At 36.9% G+C, this 13664-nt stretch overlaps 1 protein-coding gene across 1 annotated transcript; it reads left to right on the forward strand.

Annotated features, from left to right (window-relative positions):
- The first annotated feature begins 4410 nt into the window (after positions 1-4410).
- On the forward strand, positions 4411-11790 carry LOC126749562 (uncharacterized). The gene is made up of 2 exons (XM_050459279.1): positions 4411-4877; positions 4952-11790. Exon 2 carries the CDS (start codon positions 5389-5391, stop codon positions 10921-10923), a length of 5535 nt encoding a protein of 1844 aa, XP_050315236.1. The 5' UTR covers positions 4411-4877; positions 4952-5388; the 3' UTR covers positions 10924-11790.
- The last annotated feature ends 1874 nt before the right edge of the window (positions 11791-13664 follow it).

Consider the following 13664-nt stretch of genomic DNA (forward strand, 5'->3'; position numbering starts at 1 on the left):
TACAGACTTCCAACCTTTGGGTTTTTGGTGCACATATATGGAAACCAAAAGTTTGTATCTCGGTTAGTAAAAGAGCTACGACTTTGGGAATAGTCTCGTTGGATTCAGAACGTCGAAACTAAGACAAAACCGTTGGATTTTTAAATCTAGTACTCATAGAAGCCGAGATATAGACTTCCAAACTTTTGGTTTTTGGTGCACATATATGGAAACCAAAAGTTTGTATCTCGGTTAGTAAAAGAGCTACGACTTTGGGAATAGTCTCGTTGGATTTAGAACGTCGAAACTAAAATAAAACCGTTGGATTTTTAAAGCTAGTACTTATAGAAGCCGAGATACAGACTTCCAACCTTTGGGTTTTTGGTGCACATATATGGAAACCAAAAGTTTGTATCTCGGTTAGTAAAAGAGCTACGACTTTGGGAATAGTCTCGTTGGATTCAGAACGTCGAAACTAAGACAAAACCGTTGGATTTTTAAAGCTAGTACTTATAGAAGCCGAGATACAGACTTCCAACCTTTGGGTTTTTGGTGCACGTATATGGAAACCAAAAGTTTGTATCTCGGTTAGTAAAAGAGCTACGACTTTGAGAATAGTCTCGTTGGATTCAGAACGTCGAAACTAAGACAAAGCCGTTGGATTTTTAAAGCTAGTACTTATAGAAGCCGAGATACAGACTTCCACCCTTTGGGTTTTTGGTGCACATATATGGAAACCAAAAGTTTGTATCTCGGTTAGTAAAAAAGCTACGACTTTGGGAATAGTCTCGTTGGATTCAGAACGTCGAAACTAAGACAAACCCGTTAGATTTTTAAAGCTAGTACTTATAGAAGCCGAGATATAGACTTCCAAACTTTTGGTTTTTGGTGCACATATATGGAAACCAAAAGTTTGTATCTCGATTAGTAAAAGAGCTACGACTTTGGGAATAGTCTCGTTCGATTCAGAACGTCGAAACTAAGACAAAACCGTTGAATTTTTAAAGCTAGTACTTATAGAAGCCGAGATATAGACTTCCAAACTTTTGGATTTTGGTGCACATAAATGGAAACCAAAAATTTGTATCTCGGTTAGTAAAAAAGCTACGACTTTGGGAATAGTCTCGTTGGATTCAGAACGTTGAAACTAAGACAAAACCGTTGGATTTTTAAAGCTAGTACTTATAGAAGCCGAGATATAGACTTCCAAACTTTTGGTTTTTGGTGCACATATATGGAAACCAAAAGTTTGTATCTCGGTTAGTAAAAGAGCTACGACTTTGGAAATAGTCTCGTTGGATTCAGAACGTCGAAACTAAGACAAAACCGTTGGATTTTTAAAGCTAGTACTTATAGAAGCCGAGATATAGACTTCCAAACTTTTGGTTTTTGGTGCACATATATGGAAACCAAAAGTTTGTATCTCGGTTAGTAAAAGAGCTACGACTTTAGGAATAGTCTCGTTGGATTCAGAACGTCGAAACTAAGACAAAACCGTTGAATTTTTAAAGCTAGTACTTATAGAAGCCGAGATATAGACTTCCAAACTTTTGGATTTTGGTGCACATAAATGGAAACCAAAAATTTGTATCTTGGTTAGTAAAAAAGCTACGACTTTGGGAATAGTCTCGTTGGATTCAGAACGTCGAAACTAAGACAAAACCGTTGGATTTTTAAATCTAGTACTCATAGAAGCCGAGATATAGACTTCCAAACTTTTGGTTTTTGGTGCACATATATGGAAACCAAAAGTTTGTATCTCGGTTAGTAAAAGAGCTACGACTTTGGGAATAGTCTCGTTAGATTTAGAACGTCGAAACTAAAATAAAACCGTTGGATTTTTAAAGCTAGTACTTATAGAAGCCGAGATACAGACTTCCAACCTTTGGGTTTTTGGTGCACATATATGGAAACCAAAAGTTTGTATCTCGGTTAGTAAAAGAGCTACGACTTTGGGAATAGTCTCGTTCGATTCAGAACGTCGAAACTAAGACAAAACCGTTGAATTTTTAAAGCTAGTACTTATAGAAGCCGAGATATAGACTTCCAAACTTTTGGATTTTGGTGCACATAAATGGAAACCAAAAATTTGTATCTCGGTTAGTAAAAAAGCTACGACTTTGGGAATAGTCTCGTTGGATTCAGAACGTCGAAACTAAGACAAAACCGTTGGATTTTTAAAGCTAGTACTTATAGAAGCCGAGATATAGACTTCCAAACTTTTGGTTTTTGGTGCACATATATGGAAACCAAAAGTTTGTATCTCGGTTAGTAAAAGAGCTACGACTTTGGGAATAGTCTCGTTGGATTCAGAACGTCGAAACTAAGACAAAACCGTTGGATTTTTAAAGCTAGTACTTATAGAAGCCGAGATATAGACTTCCAAACTTTTGGTTTTTGGTGCACATATATGGAAACCAAAAGTTTGTATCTCGGTTAGTAAAAGAGCTACGACTTTGGGAATAGTCTCGATGGATTCAGAACGTCGAAACTAAAATAAAACCGTTGGATTTTTAAAGCTAGTACTTATAGAAGCCGAGATACAGACTTCCAACCTTTGGGTTTTTGGTGCACATATATGGAAACCAAAAGTTTGTATCTCGGTTAGTAAAAGAGCTACGACTTTGGGAATAGTCTCGTTGGATTTAGAACGTCGAAACTAAAATAAAACCGTTGGATTTTTAAAGCTAGTACTTATAGAAGCCGAGATACAGACTTCCAACCTTTGGGTTTTTGGTGCACATATATGGAAACCAAAAGTTTGTATCTCGGTTAGTAAAAGAGCTACGACTTTGGGAATAGTCTCGTTGGATTGAAAACGTCGAAACTAAGACAAAACCGTTGGATTTTTAAAGCTAGTACTTATAGAAGCCGAGATATAGACTTCCAACCTTTGGGTTTTTGGTGCACATATATGGAAACCAAAAGTTCGTATCTCGGTTAGTAAAAGAGCTACGACTTTGGGAATAGTCTCGTTGGATTCAGAACGTCGAAACTAAGATAAAACCGTTGAATTTTTAAAGCTAGTACTTATAGAAGCCGAGATACAGACTTCCAACCTTTGGGTTTTTGGTGCACATATATGGAAACCAAAAGTTTGTATCTCGGTTAGTAAAAGAGCTACGACTTTGAGAATAGTCTCGTTGGATTCAGAACGTCGAAACTAAGACAAAGCCGTTGGATTTTTAAAGCTAGTACTTATAGAAGCCGAGATACAGACTTCCAACCTTTGGGTTTTTGGTGCACATATATGGAAACCAAAAGTTTGTATCTCGGTTAGTAAAAGAGCTACGACTTTGGAAATAGTCTCGTTGGATTCAAAACGTCAAAACTAAGACAAAACCGTTGGATTTTTAAAGCTAGTACTTATAGAAGCCGAGATATAGACTTCCAACCTTTGGGTTTTTGGTGCACATATATGGAAACCAAAAGTTCGTATCTCGGTTAGTAAAAGAGCTACGACTTTAGGAATAGTCTCGTTGAATTCAGAACGTCGAAACTAAGACAAAACCGTTAGATTTTTAAAGCTAGTACTTATAGAAGCCGAGATATAGACTTCCAAACTTTTGGTTTTTGGTGCACATATATGGAAACCAAAAGTTTGTATCTCGGTTAGTAAAAGAGCTACGACTTTGGAAATAGTCTCGTTGGATTCAGAACGTCGAAACTAAGACAAAACCGTTGGATTTTTAAAGCTAGTACTTATAGAAGCCGAGATATAGACTTCCAAACTTTTGGTTTTTGGTGCACATATATGGAAACCAAAAGTTTGTATCTCGGTTAGTAAAAGAGCTACGACTTTGGGAATAGTCTCGTTGGATTGAAAACGTCGAAACTAAGACAAAACCGTTGGATTTTTAAAGCTAGTACTTATAGAAGCCGAGATATAGACTTCCAACCTTTGGGTTTTTGGTGCACATATATGGAAACCAAAAGTTCGTATCTCGGTTAGTAAAAGAGCTACGACTTTAGGAATAGTCTCGTTGAATTCAGAACGTCGAAACTAAGACAAAACCGTTAGATTTTTAAACCTAGTACTTATAGAAGCCGAGATATAGACTTCCAAACTTTTGGTTTTTGGTGCACATATATGGAAACCAAAAGTTTGTATCTCGGTTAGTAAAAGAGCTACGACTTTATGAATAGTCTCGTTGGATTCAGAACGTCGAAACTAAGACAAAACCGTTGGATTTTTAAAGCTAGTACTTATAGAAGCCGAGATATAGACTTCCAAACTTTTGGTTTTTGGTGCACATATATGGAAACCAAAAGTTTGTATCTCGGTTAGTAAAAAAGCTACGACTTTGGGAATAGTCTCGTTGGATTCAGAACGTCGAAACTAAAATAAAACCGTTGGATTTTTAAAGCTAGTACTTATAGAAGCCGAGATATAGACTTCCAAACTTTTGGTTTTTGGTGCACATTGTTAGCGAACTTTGCAAATGTTCCTCGTAAATAAACAGTTGTTGTGCGCACCCCGTAACGCGTAGTTTCGTAACCGGTTGTTGAGGGCGCCGCGCGTTAAAATGCTATCTGCTGATTGGTCCGCCTGCGTCGGAGAGTGATTCCCCTCGCGATAGTGAAGAGAAGGAGACAGACGATTAGCGGCGTAGGAAGACCACGCGTCGTTGTTACTTATCTAATCTAACCTTTTTTTTTGACTAACCTCACGCCACTTGCACGTGGCTGATCGAAGACTGGGGTTTTCTCTTTTAAAATTGAATAAACAAATCCTAAAGTTTTTTCACGCATTATATTTTCACGCTGCAACCCAAATTAACCAACATTTTGATCCTTCGAGTCGCATGAAAACGTACAAATACGTTTAAAAGTCGATGTGCCAGTGGAAAAAGTAGTGAAAGTGAAAACTTGAGAAGCAGCCAGCAGATACCTAAGAGGTTAGTCCAAATCATTTAAATAAAGCCAGCCTTCGCCGTCTAAGTCGAGTCTCAAAACCTAAACGTAATCCTAGGGTTATAAGCTGAGATTTTTACCCAAAATTTGAATCACATTGTATTTGATTTCAAGTTAAACCTAAAAGCAAACCTGTTGCTTGTAGACTTTACATACCAGGCCCAATACCTACTTGGTGCTTTTTGTTTTGTTACATTTTACCCGAATTTTAATCTTTTAACCCTAAATAAACCCGAGAAATCAAAGGCTTGCTCAATTTAAATGAAATTCCAATTGATTTTGCTCTCGTTTTCTCATTTATTTGTAGTCTTTTATGCGCTTTATTATTATTGAAATAAAGTATAACCTTAACCAATTGATTTTACGCTATTAAATTCAGTCAAGCGTGTATATGACCAGCTCAATATTAATTTTTAGCCTCTAAAGTTGAACCTTTTTGCGCTTTTGTAAGTATAATATTTATAAATAAATATACAACATTACTCGTAGTAAACAATGGCTGAAGAATTAACTGCAGAACAGATTTTAGTTAAAGCTAAAGGTGAAATAAAGTTTTTGACATCAAAAAGAGGTCATCTTAAGGCATCTCTTACCCGATTTCAAAGATTTTTAGATGCATCTACCGAAACCCTAAGCTCACCAGATATAAAAGTTCAAATTGAAACCCGGTTACAAGCTGCTAAAACTAGTCTCAATGAATTTGAAAAAATTCAGTCAGGCATTGAAGATATTCATCTGAGGTATGATCTTCCTGAGGCAGAAGATCAGGATGATGTGCGAGCAGATTTCGAAGAAAAATATTTTTCCATTATATCCAAAGCCACCTTCATGCTTCAAAGCTTCACTCCCTTAAGTGTTCCCATACCCGAGAACATTCCATTAAGCTCAGAACCTATAAATAATGTAACTACACTTATGACTAAGCTCCCACCTATATCAATTCCTGAATTTTCAGGGTCTTATGAATCCTGGACTCAATTCTTTGAGACATTTGAATCCATAATAGATAAAAATCCTAGCCTTCCCAAGGTTCAAAAATTCTACTATTTGCAATCTGCTTTAAGAGGTGATGCTGCTCAAGTCATCAGTTCACTCACTGCCAGTGATGATAACTATACCATAGCATGGAAACTTCTTAAAGATAGATATCAAAACAAAAAAGCAATTACACATTCCCATATCAAAGCAATTTTTAACCTACCCATGATTAAAGAGGAAAATCATTCAAGCTTACGCAAATTCTTGGATAGCTTTCAAAAGCATTTTCGATGCCTTGAAAACTTAGGTGAAAAAGTGATCCACTGGGATACTATTTTAATTTATCTCTTATCCTCCAAACTAAGTCAAATTACCCGCAGAGAATGGGAAATTACATCTAAGAATATGGAGAACCCTACCATTTTAGATCTCACTAACTTTCTTACTGAGAGGTGTTATTTATTAGAGTCTATTGACTTCAAGATCTATAATAAACACGAGTCACAATCCTCCAAGCATGTTTCTATACACAAAACATTTGCCCATCCAGCTTTTGAAAATGTTTGTCCATTATGTAAGGCTAATCATTTTGTTTATAGTTGTAAAAAGTTTATAGATTTATCCATAAATGATCGGTATAGTGAGGCCAAACGACTCAAACTGTGCACTAACTGCCTGCGTCCAGGTCATCTTAACATGAATTGCAAATCGAAGCATTTCTGTAGGACTTGCAAACGCAACCACCATTCCTTGCTGCATCAGCTTGGAAGTCCTAGAACTTTCGAAGTTGCTGTAAATCCTAAATCTGATTTAGTTAGGCAAGCCAGTAACAATCAATCTCCTCAAACAGCCTTATACACTCAGTTAAGGGTGAACCCAGGTGCAAATCCAAATGACATCAATTCAACTTTGCCCAATCCTCATTCTAGCAATTCACTTTGCAACTCAAGAATTGTAAATTCTAATCAAGATATATTTGATAGAAATAGTACTTCATCACCTCATCAGCCATCTTCCTTAAATGTATTGCCAGATAATTCAAGAAATACTCCGGTATTCCACCAAGAAGAATGTCAAAATAATCCCATAACCAACTATAGTTTAGCCTGTGCTAATTCAAGCTCGAATAACTTTATATTGCTATCTACTGTTTTAATTCAAGTATATGATGGCCACCAGACACGCATTCCTTGCAGAGCTCTCTTGGATAGCGGGTCTCAGTCCAATTTTATATCTAGAAGTTTATTCGATAAGCTAAGCCTCAAATGGGAAAAGATTAACATACCCGTATGTGGTATTAATCAAGGGACAACTTATATAAATAAAAGAACCATGTTGACTTTTCAAGATTTAAATCTAAACTATAAATTTAAAATCTCTGCCCTAGTAATCGATAAAATTACAGAAGAATGTCCTCAGCAGGTTATTGATATTTCTAAATTTCCCATTCCACATGACGTTCAGCTAGCAGATCCAACATTCTATCAACCTTCTGAGATAGACATACTTCTGGGTGCTAGTATATTCTATGAACTATTAGTTTCTGGCCAAATAAGACTCGGAAAGAATAATCCAATTCTCCAAAATACACTATTAGGATGGGTTGTCTCCGGACCCATATCAGCTCATCAAGATCAATTTTGTAAACCTATATCCTGTTTTTCTCTCAATAAAAATTTTGATATTGAATTAAAAAATTGTCTTGAGAAATTCTGGCATATAGAGGAACCTATTCACGAACCCAATAAATTATCACAAGAAGAACTTGACTGCGAATCTCATTTTGTTGAAACGGTTTCTCGTACTACTTCAGGTCGTTTTGAAGTCAGTCTTCCTTTTAAGAAGAATATTTCCCAAATAGGTTCTTCTCGGGAAATAGCAGAAAAAAGATTTTTTGCTATAGAAAGGAAATTTCTAAAGAATAAGGAATTTCATAGTTCCTACTCTCAATTTATTCAAGAATATGAGCTTTTAGGCCATATGTCAAAGGTTGATATCACTAAGGATTCCGCCTCGGTGCCTACATACTATCTGCCTCATCATGCTGTGGAAAAGCAGGATAGTACCACCACTAAATTGAGAGTGGTATTTGATGCCTCAGCCAAATCGACCACAGGTATATCTCTAAATGACTCCCTTATGGTCGGCCCCACTATTCAAATGGATCTGTTTTCTATCATCATCAGATTTCGTGAACATAATTACGTTCTTACAGGAGATCTTGCCAAAATGTACAGGCAAATTTTGGTGAAACCCTGTGAGAGAAATTTTCAACGGATAGTCTGGAGGGGCTCTCCCGATAGTGATTTACAACACTTCCAATTAAACACCGTAACTTACGGTACTGCAAGTGCTTCATTTTTATCTACTAGATGTTTAAAGCAAGTATCCCTTGACAAAAAAACCTCATTTCCCAATGAAAGTCGTATCATAGCCCATGATTTTTACGTTGATGACGCCCTCACAGGAAGTAATGATCTGAATGAACTCGTAAAAATAAAATCCAATTTAATTTCGATTTTTCAAGAATACGGTTTCGAACTTAGAAAACTTGCTTCTAATAACCCCACTGTATTATCTGATATTCCTGACAATGGGTCTATAGAGTATGTAATTAATGAGGGATCAAGCAGTAAAACATTAGGAATTTCATGGAATTCTCCAAAGGACCAATTTGTATACTCGTCAAATCTAAAAAATATACCTGATGTCTTAGTGACTAAACGCTCCATTCTTGCCGCAATATCAACAATATTTGACCCACTGGGTCTTTTAGGACCTATAATAATACAAGGAAAAATTCTAATACAAAAACTATGGCTACTTAAAATATCTTGGGATGAACCTGTTCCCAGTGATTTTCACAAAATCTGGTTGAATTTTTCTAATCAGCTTGCAAAAGCGAATACCTTTAATATACCTAGACAAGTTACAATTAAAAATCCTCTAAGGGTTCAAATACATGGGTTTTCTGATGCGTCAATAAACGCTTATGGTGCATGCATGTATGTCCGTTCCGAAGATGCAGATGGAAATATCCACTGCAACTTACTTTGTGGAAAATCTCGTGTAGCCCCCCTCAAAGCTGTTTCTTTACCCAGGTTGGAACTCTGTGGCGCTCTGTTGCTCGTAAAACTTGTAAAAAAGGTTACTAAGATTCTTAATTATCCCATATCGGAAATTTTCTATTGGACCGATTCCTCTATAGTACTGTGCTGGTTAAGCTTAGAACCTCGCAGCTTAAAAACATTTGTGTGTAATAGAATTGCCGAAATTCAGCAACTATCTGATGCAGGCAATTGGTACCATATTGTTTCATCTCAGAATCCTGCTGATATTATATCGCGGGGCATGACTCCTACTGATCTCAAAAATAATATCCTTTGGTGGCATGGACCTCAATACTTAAAAAAACCAGAAAAGTATTGGCCCACAGGCAAACATATCTCAAATTTTGCGCGTCAAGCCCGTGAAATATCCGAAATCCCTGAAATTAACCCAAAATCCTTTGTTTTTATCGCAAACCCAAATATTGACTTTGTCACCAATATTTGTTCAAGATTTTCTTCGTACCCCAAGCTAATTAATGTTGTAGCATATTGTCGAAGATTCCTTCATAACCTAAAAAACAAAGCTCAAAGAATTACTGGACATTTGTCACCAAATGAAATTTCCCAGAGTACTTCTTGCCTTATTAAGCTTATCCAAGCTGATAGATTTCCTGAAGAAATATTTGAATTGGAACACAACCGTGGTGTTAAAGCCAGAAGTAAACTTAGCACGCTTAATCCTTTTCTCGACCGCTCTAAAATTCTACGAGTAGGTGGTCGATTAAGTCATGCGAATATAGACTTTGACTATAAACACCCTATTGTACTTCCTCATAACCATCCGTTCACCGAGCTAGTTGTTACCCACGAACATGTCAAAAACTTACATCCCGGTAGTCAAACAACCCTATCCTTTGTAAGGCAACAGTTTTGGCCACTAAAAGGAAAACCTTTAATTAAACGAATCATACGGAAATGCATGCCTTGCTTTAAGGCCAATCCGCGAACTTTAAATGCCCAAATGGGAGACTTGCCACCATCCCGGGTAACCGCTAATTATGCCTTTTTTAATACCGGTGTTGACTATGCTGGACCCTTTCTTCTAAAGGATTCAAAATTCAGAAACAAAAAACTCTTAAAGTGTTACATTTGCATCTTTGTATGCTTAGCTACCAAAGCTGTTCACTTGGAGCTAGCTACAGAACTGACAACTCAATCGTTCATAGCAGCATTTATGAGATTTATAGCCCGACGAGGTTTGTGCATAAATATGCACTCTGATAATGGTTCTAATTTTGTAGGGGCTAAAAATGAATTTAACGAGATATATAAAATTTTAAATGATGAAAGACTACGGAGCTTTTTGAGCGAGAGTAAGATATCTTGGAATTTCATTCCGTCACGTGCTCCGCATTTTGGAGGTCTTTGGGAGGCGGCAGTAAAGTCGACAAAACAGCATCTTAGGCGAATTCTAAAAAATACGCCATTACACTATGAGGAATTTTACACGTTGCTGGTTCAAATTGAGGGCATTTTAAATTCTCGGCCGCTGACACCCTTAAGTGACGATCCAAACGATTTGGATGTTTTGACGCCCGGCCATTTTTTAATTGGTCGTCCCTTGAACATGCACCCGGAGTTGGACTTCACAAAAATTCCTGACAATCGACTATCCCGATACCAGCACATGCAGAAAATGGCGCAGCACTTCTGGTCCCGATGGTCATCGGAGTTTTTGCATACTTTGCATCAAAGGTACAAATGGAAATTCAAGGTCCCGCGTACCGAACTACTAGGCTCCCTTGTTCTACTTAAGGAGGACAATTTACCAACCTCGCAGTGGAAAAGAGGGCGAATCATCGAGCTACATCCTGGCAGTGACAGTACTGTGCGTGTAGTAAGTGTTCGTACAAACAATGGTGTCGTCAAACGTGCAGTAAATAAATTGTGCCCGCTACCTATTAAATGTGCCCAGGTCGGTTATAATAATACCCTGAATTGACGTTATTAACGCTATGTATACCTTTGCTTACTGCAAAACTGTCATTATATTAACTATTATGTAAGTAGAAATAATTATGTATAATTTTTAATTTTTATTCTGCAAGTAAAAGAGTGATATGTTAAACTATAACCCATATACAGTCCACTTTTGTCTTTTCTCTTTTGCTTTTAATATATTAATTTCTATCTTTCTCCTATTTAATTGTTATTTCTACATGAAGTATGTAAAATTTTATTTGTTTTATTGAGTATGTTTATGCTTTTCTTCATGTGAAATAAAACATGTCAATTTATTTTTAATCCGCACAGAATGCCTAATATAATTTATAAATTTCTCTGTTATTTGAAATTTTGTTGGTAAGGTCATATGCTAGAAATTTTGCACTTAACTTTATGACTATTACTGATTTTGTACTATTATTTAAGCCTATATTAGTTCTAAGCTTTTGTATCATTGTACCCCCAGTCTCGAATTGAGGTTCTTTATATTGGTATTTTAAGTTTAGATATATTGAAAGTTATCGGGAACTTCCAAGGGCGGCGGTATGTTAGCGAACTTTGCAAATGTTCCTCGTAAATAAACAGTTGTTGTGCGCACCCCGTAACGCGTAGTTTCGTAACCGGTTGTTGAGGGCGCCGCGCGTTAAAATGCTATCTGCTGATTGGTCCGCCTGCGTCGGAGAGTGATTCCCCTCGCGATAGTGAAGAGAAGGAGACAGACGATTAGCGGCGTAGGAAGACCACGCGTCGTTGTTACTTATCTAATCTAACCTTTTTTTTTGACTAACCTCACGCCACTTGCACGTGGCTGATCGAAGACTGGGGTTTTCTCTTTTAAAATTGAATAAACAAATCCTAAAGTTTTTTCACGCATTATATTTTCACGCTGCAACCCAAATTAACCAACACACATATATGGAAACCAAAAGTTTGTATCTCGGTTAGTAAAAGAGCTACGACTTTGGAAATAGTCTCGTTGGATTCAGAACGTCGAAACTAAGATAAAGCCGTTGGATTTTTAAAGCTAGTACTTATAGAAGCCGAGATACAGACTTCCACCCTTTGGGTTTTTGGTGCACATATATGGAAACCAAAAGTTTGTATCTCGGTTAGTAAAAAAGCTACGACTCTGGGAATAGTCTCGTTGGATTCAGAACGTCGAAACTAAGACAAAACCGTTGGATTTTTAAAGCTAGTACTTATAGAAGCCGAGATATAGACTTCCAACCTTTTGGATTTTGGTGCACATAAATGGAAACCAAAAATTTGTATCTCGGTTAGTAAAAGAGCTACGACTTTGGGAATAGTCTCGTTGGATTCAGAACGTCGAAACTAAGACAAAACCGTTGGATTTTTAAAGCTAGTACTCATAGAAGCCGAGATATAGACTTCCAAACTTTTGGTTTTTGGTGCACATATATGGAAACCAAAAGTTGGTATCTCGGTTAGTAAAAGAGCTACGACTTTGAGAATAGTCTCGTTGGATTCAGAACGTCGAAACTAAGACAAAACCGTTGGATTTTTAAAGCTAGTACTTATAGAAGCCGAGATATAGACTTCCAAACTTTTGGTTTTTGGTGCACATATATGGAAACCAAAAGTTTGTATCTCGGTTAGTAAAAGAGCTACGACTTTGGGAATAGTCTCGTTGGATTTAGAACGTCGAAACTAAAATAAAACCGTTGGATTTTTAAAGCTAGTACTTATAGAAGCCGAGATACAGACTTCCAACCTTTGGGTTTTTGGTGCACATATATGGAAACCAAAAGTTTGTATCTCGGTTAGTAAAAGAGCTACGACTTTGGGAATAGTCTCGTTGGATTCAGAACGTCGAAACTAAAATAAAACCGTTGGATTTTTAAAGCTAGTACTTATAGAAGCCGAGATACAGACTTCCAACCTTTGGGTTTTTGGTGCACATATATGGAAACCAAAAGTTTGTATCTCGGTTAGTAAAAGAGCTACGACTTTGGGAATAGTCTCGTTGGATTCAAAACGTCGAAACTAAGACAAAACCGTTGGATTTTTAAAGCTAGTACTTATAGAAGCCGAGATATAGACTTCCAACCTTTGGGTTTTTGGTGCACATATATGGAAACCAAAAGTTCGTATCTCGGTTAGTAAAAGAGCTACGACTTTGGGAATAGTCTCGTTGGATTCAGAACGTCGAAACTAAGATAAAACCGTTGAATTTTTAAAGCTAGTACTTATAGAAGCCGAGATACAGACTTCCAACCTTTGGGTTTTTGGTGCACATATATGGAAACCAAAAGTTTGTATCTCGGTTAGTAAAAGAGCTACGACTTTGAGAATAGTCTCGTTGGATTCAGAACGTCGAAACTAAGACAAAGCCGTTGGATTTTTAAAGCTAGTACTTATAGAAGCCGAGATACAGACTTCCACCCTTTGGGTTTTTGGTGCACATATATGGAAACCAAAAGTTTGTATCTCGGTTAGTAAAAAAGCTACGACTTTAGGAATAGTCTCGTTGGATTCAGAACGTCGAAACTAAGACAAAACCGTTAGATTTTTAAAGCTAGTACTTATAGAAGCCGAGATATAGACTTCCAAACTTTTGGTTTTTGGTGCACATATATGGAAACCAAAAGTTTGTATCTCGATTAGTAAAAGAGCTACGACTTTGGGAATAGTCTCGTTCGATTCAGAACGTCGAAACTAAGACAAAACTGTTGAATTTTTAAAGCTAGTACTTATAGAAGCCGAGATATAGACTTCCAA

Source organism: Anthonomus grandis, unplaced genomic scaffold, assembly GCF_022605725.1.
Source record: "Anthonomus grandis grandis unplaced genomic scaffold, icAntGran1.3 ctg00000311.1, whole genome shotgun sequence".
NCBI lineage: Eukaryota > Metazoa > Arthropoda > Insecta > Coleoptera > Curculionidae > Anthonomus > Anthonomus grandis.

What these genes read in the sequence shown, in the direction of transcription:
- LOC126749562 (XM_050459279.1), top strand. Translation starts at nt 5,389, where the DNA reads ATGGCTGAAGAATTAACTGCAGAACAGATTTTAGTTAAAGCTAAAGGT.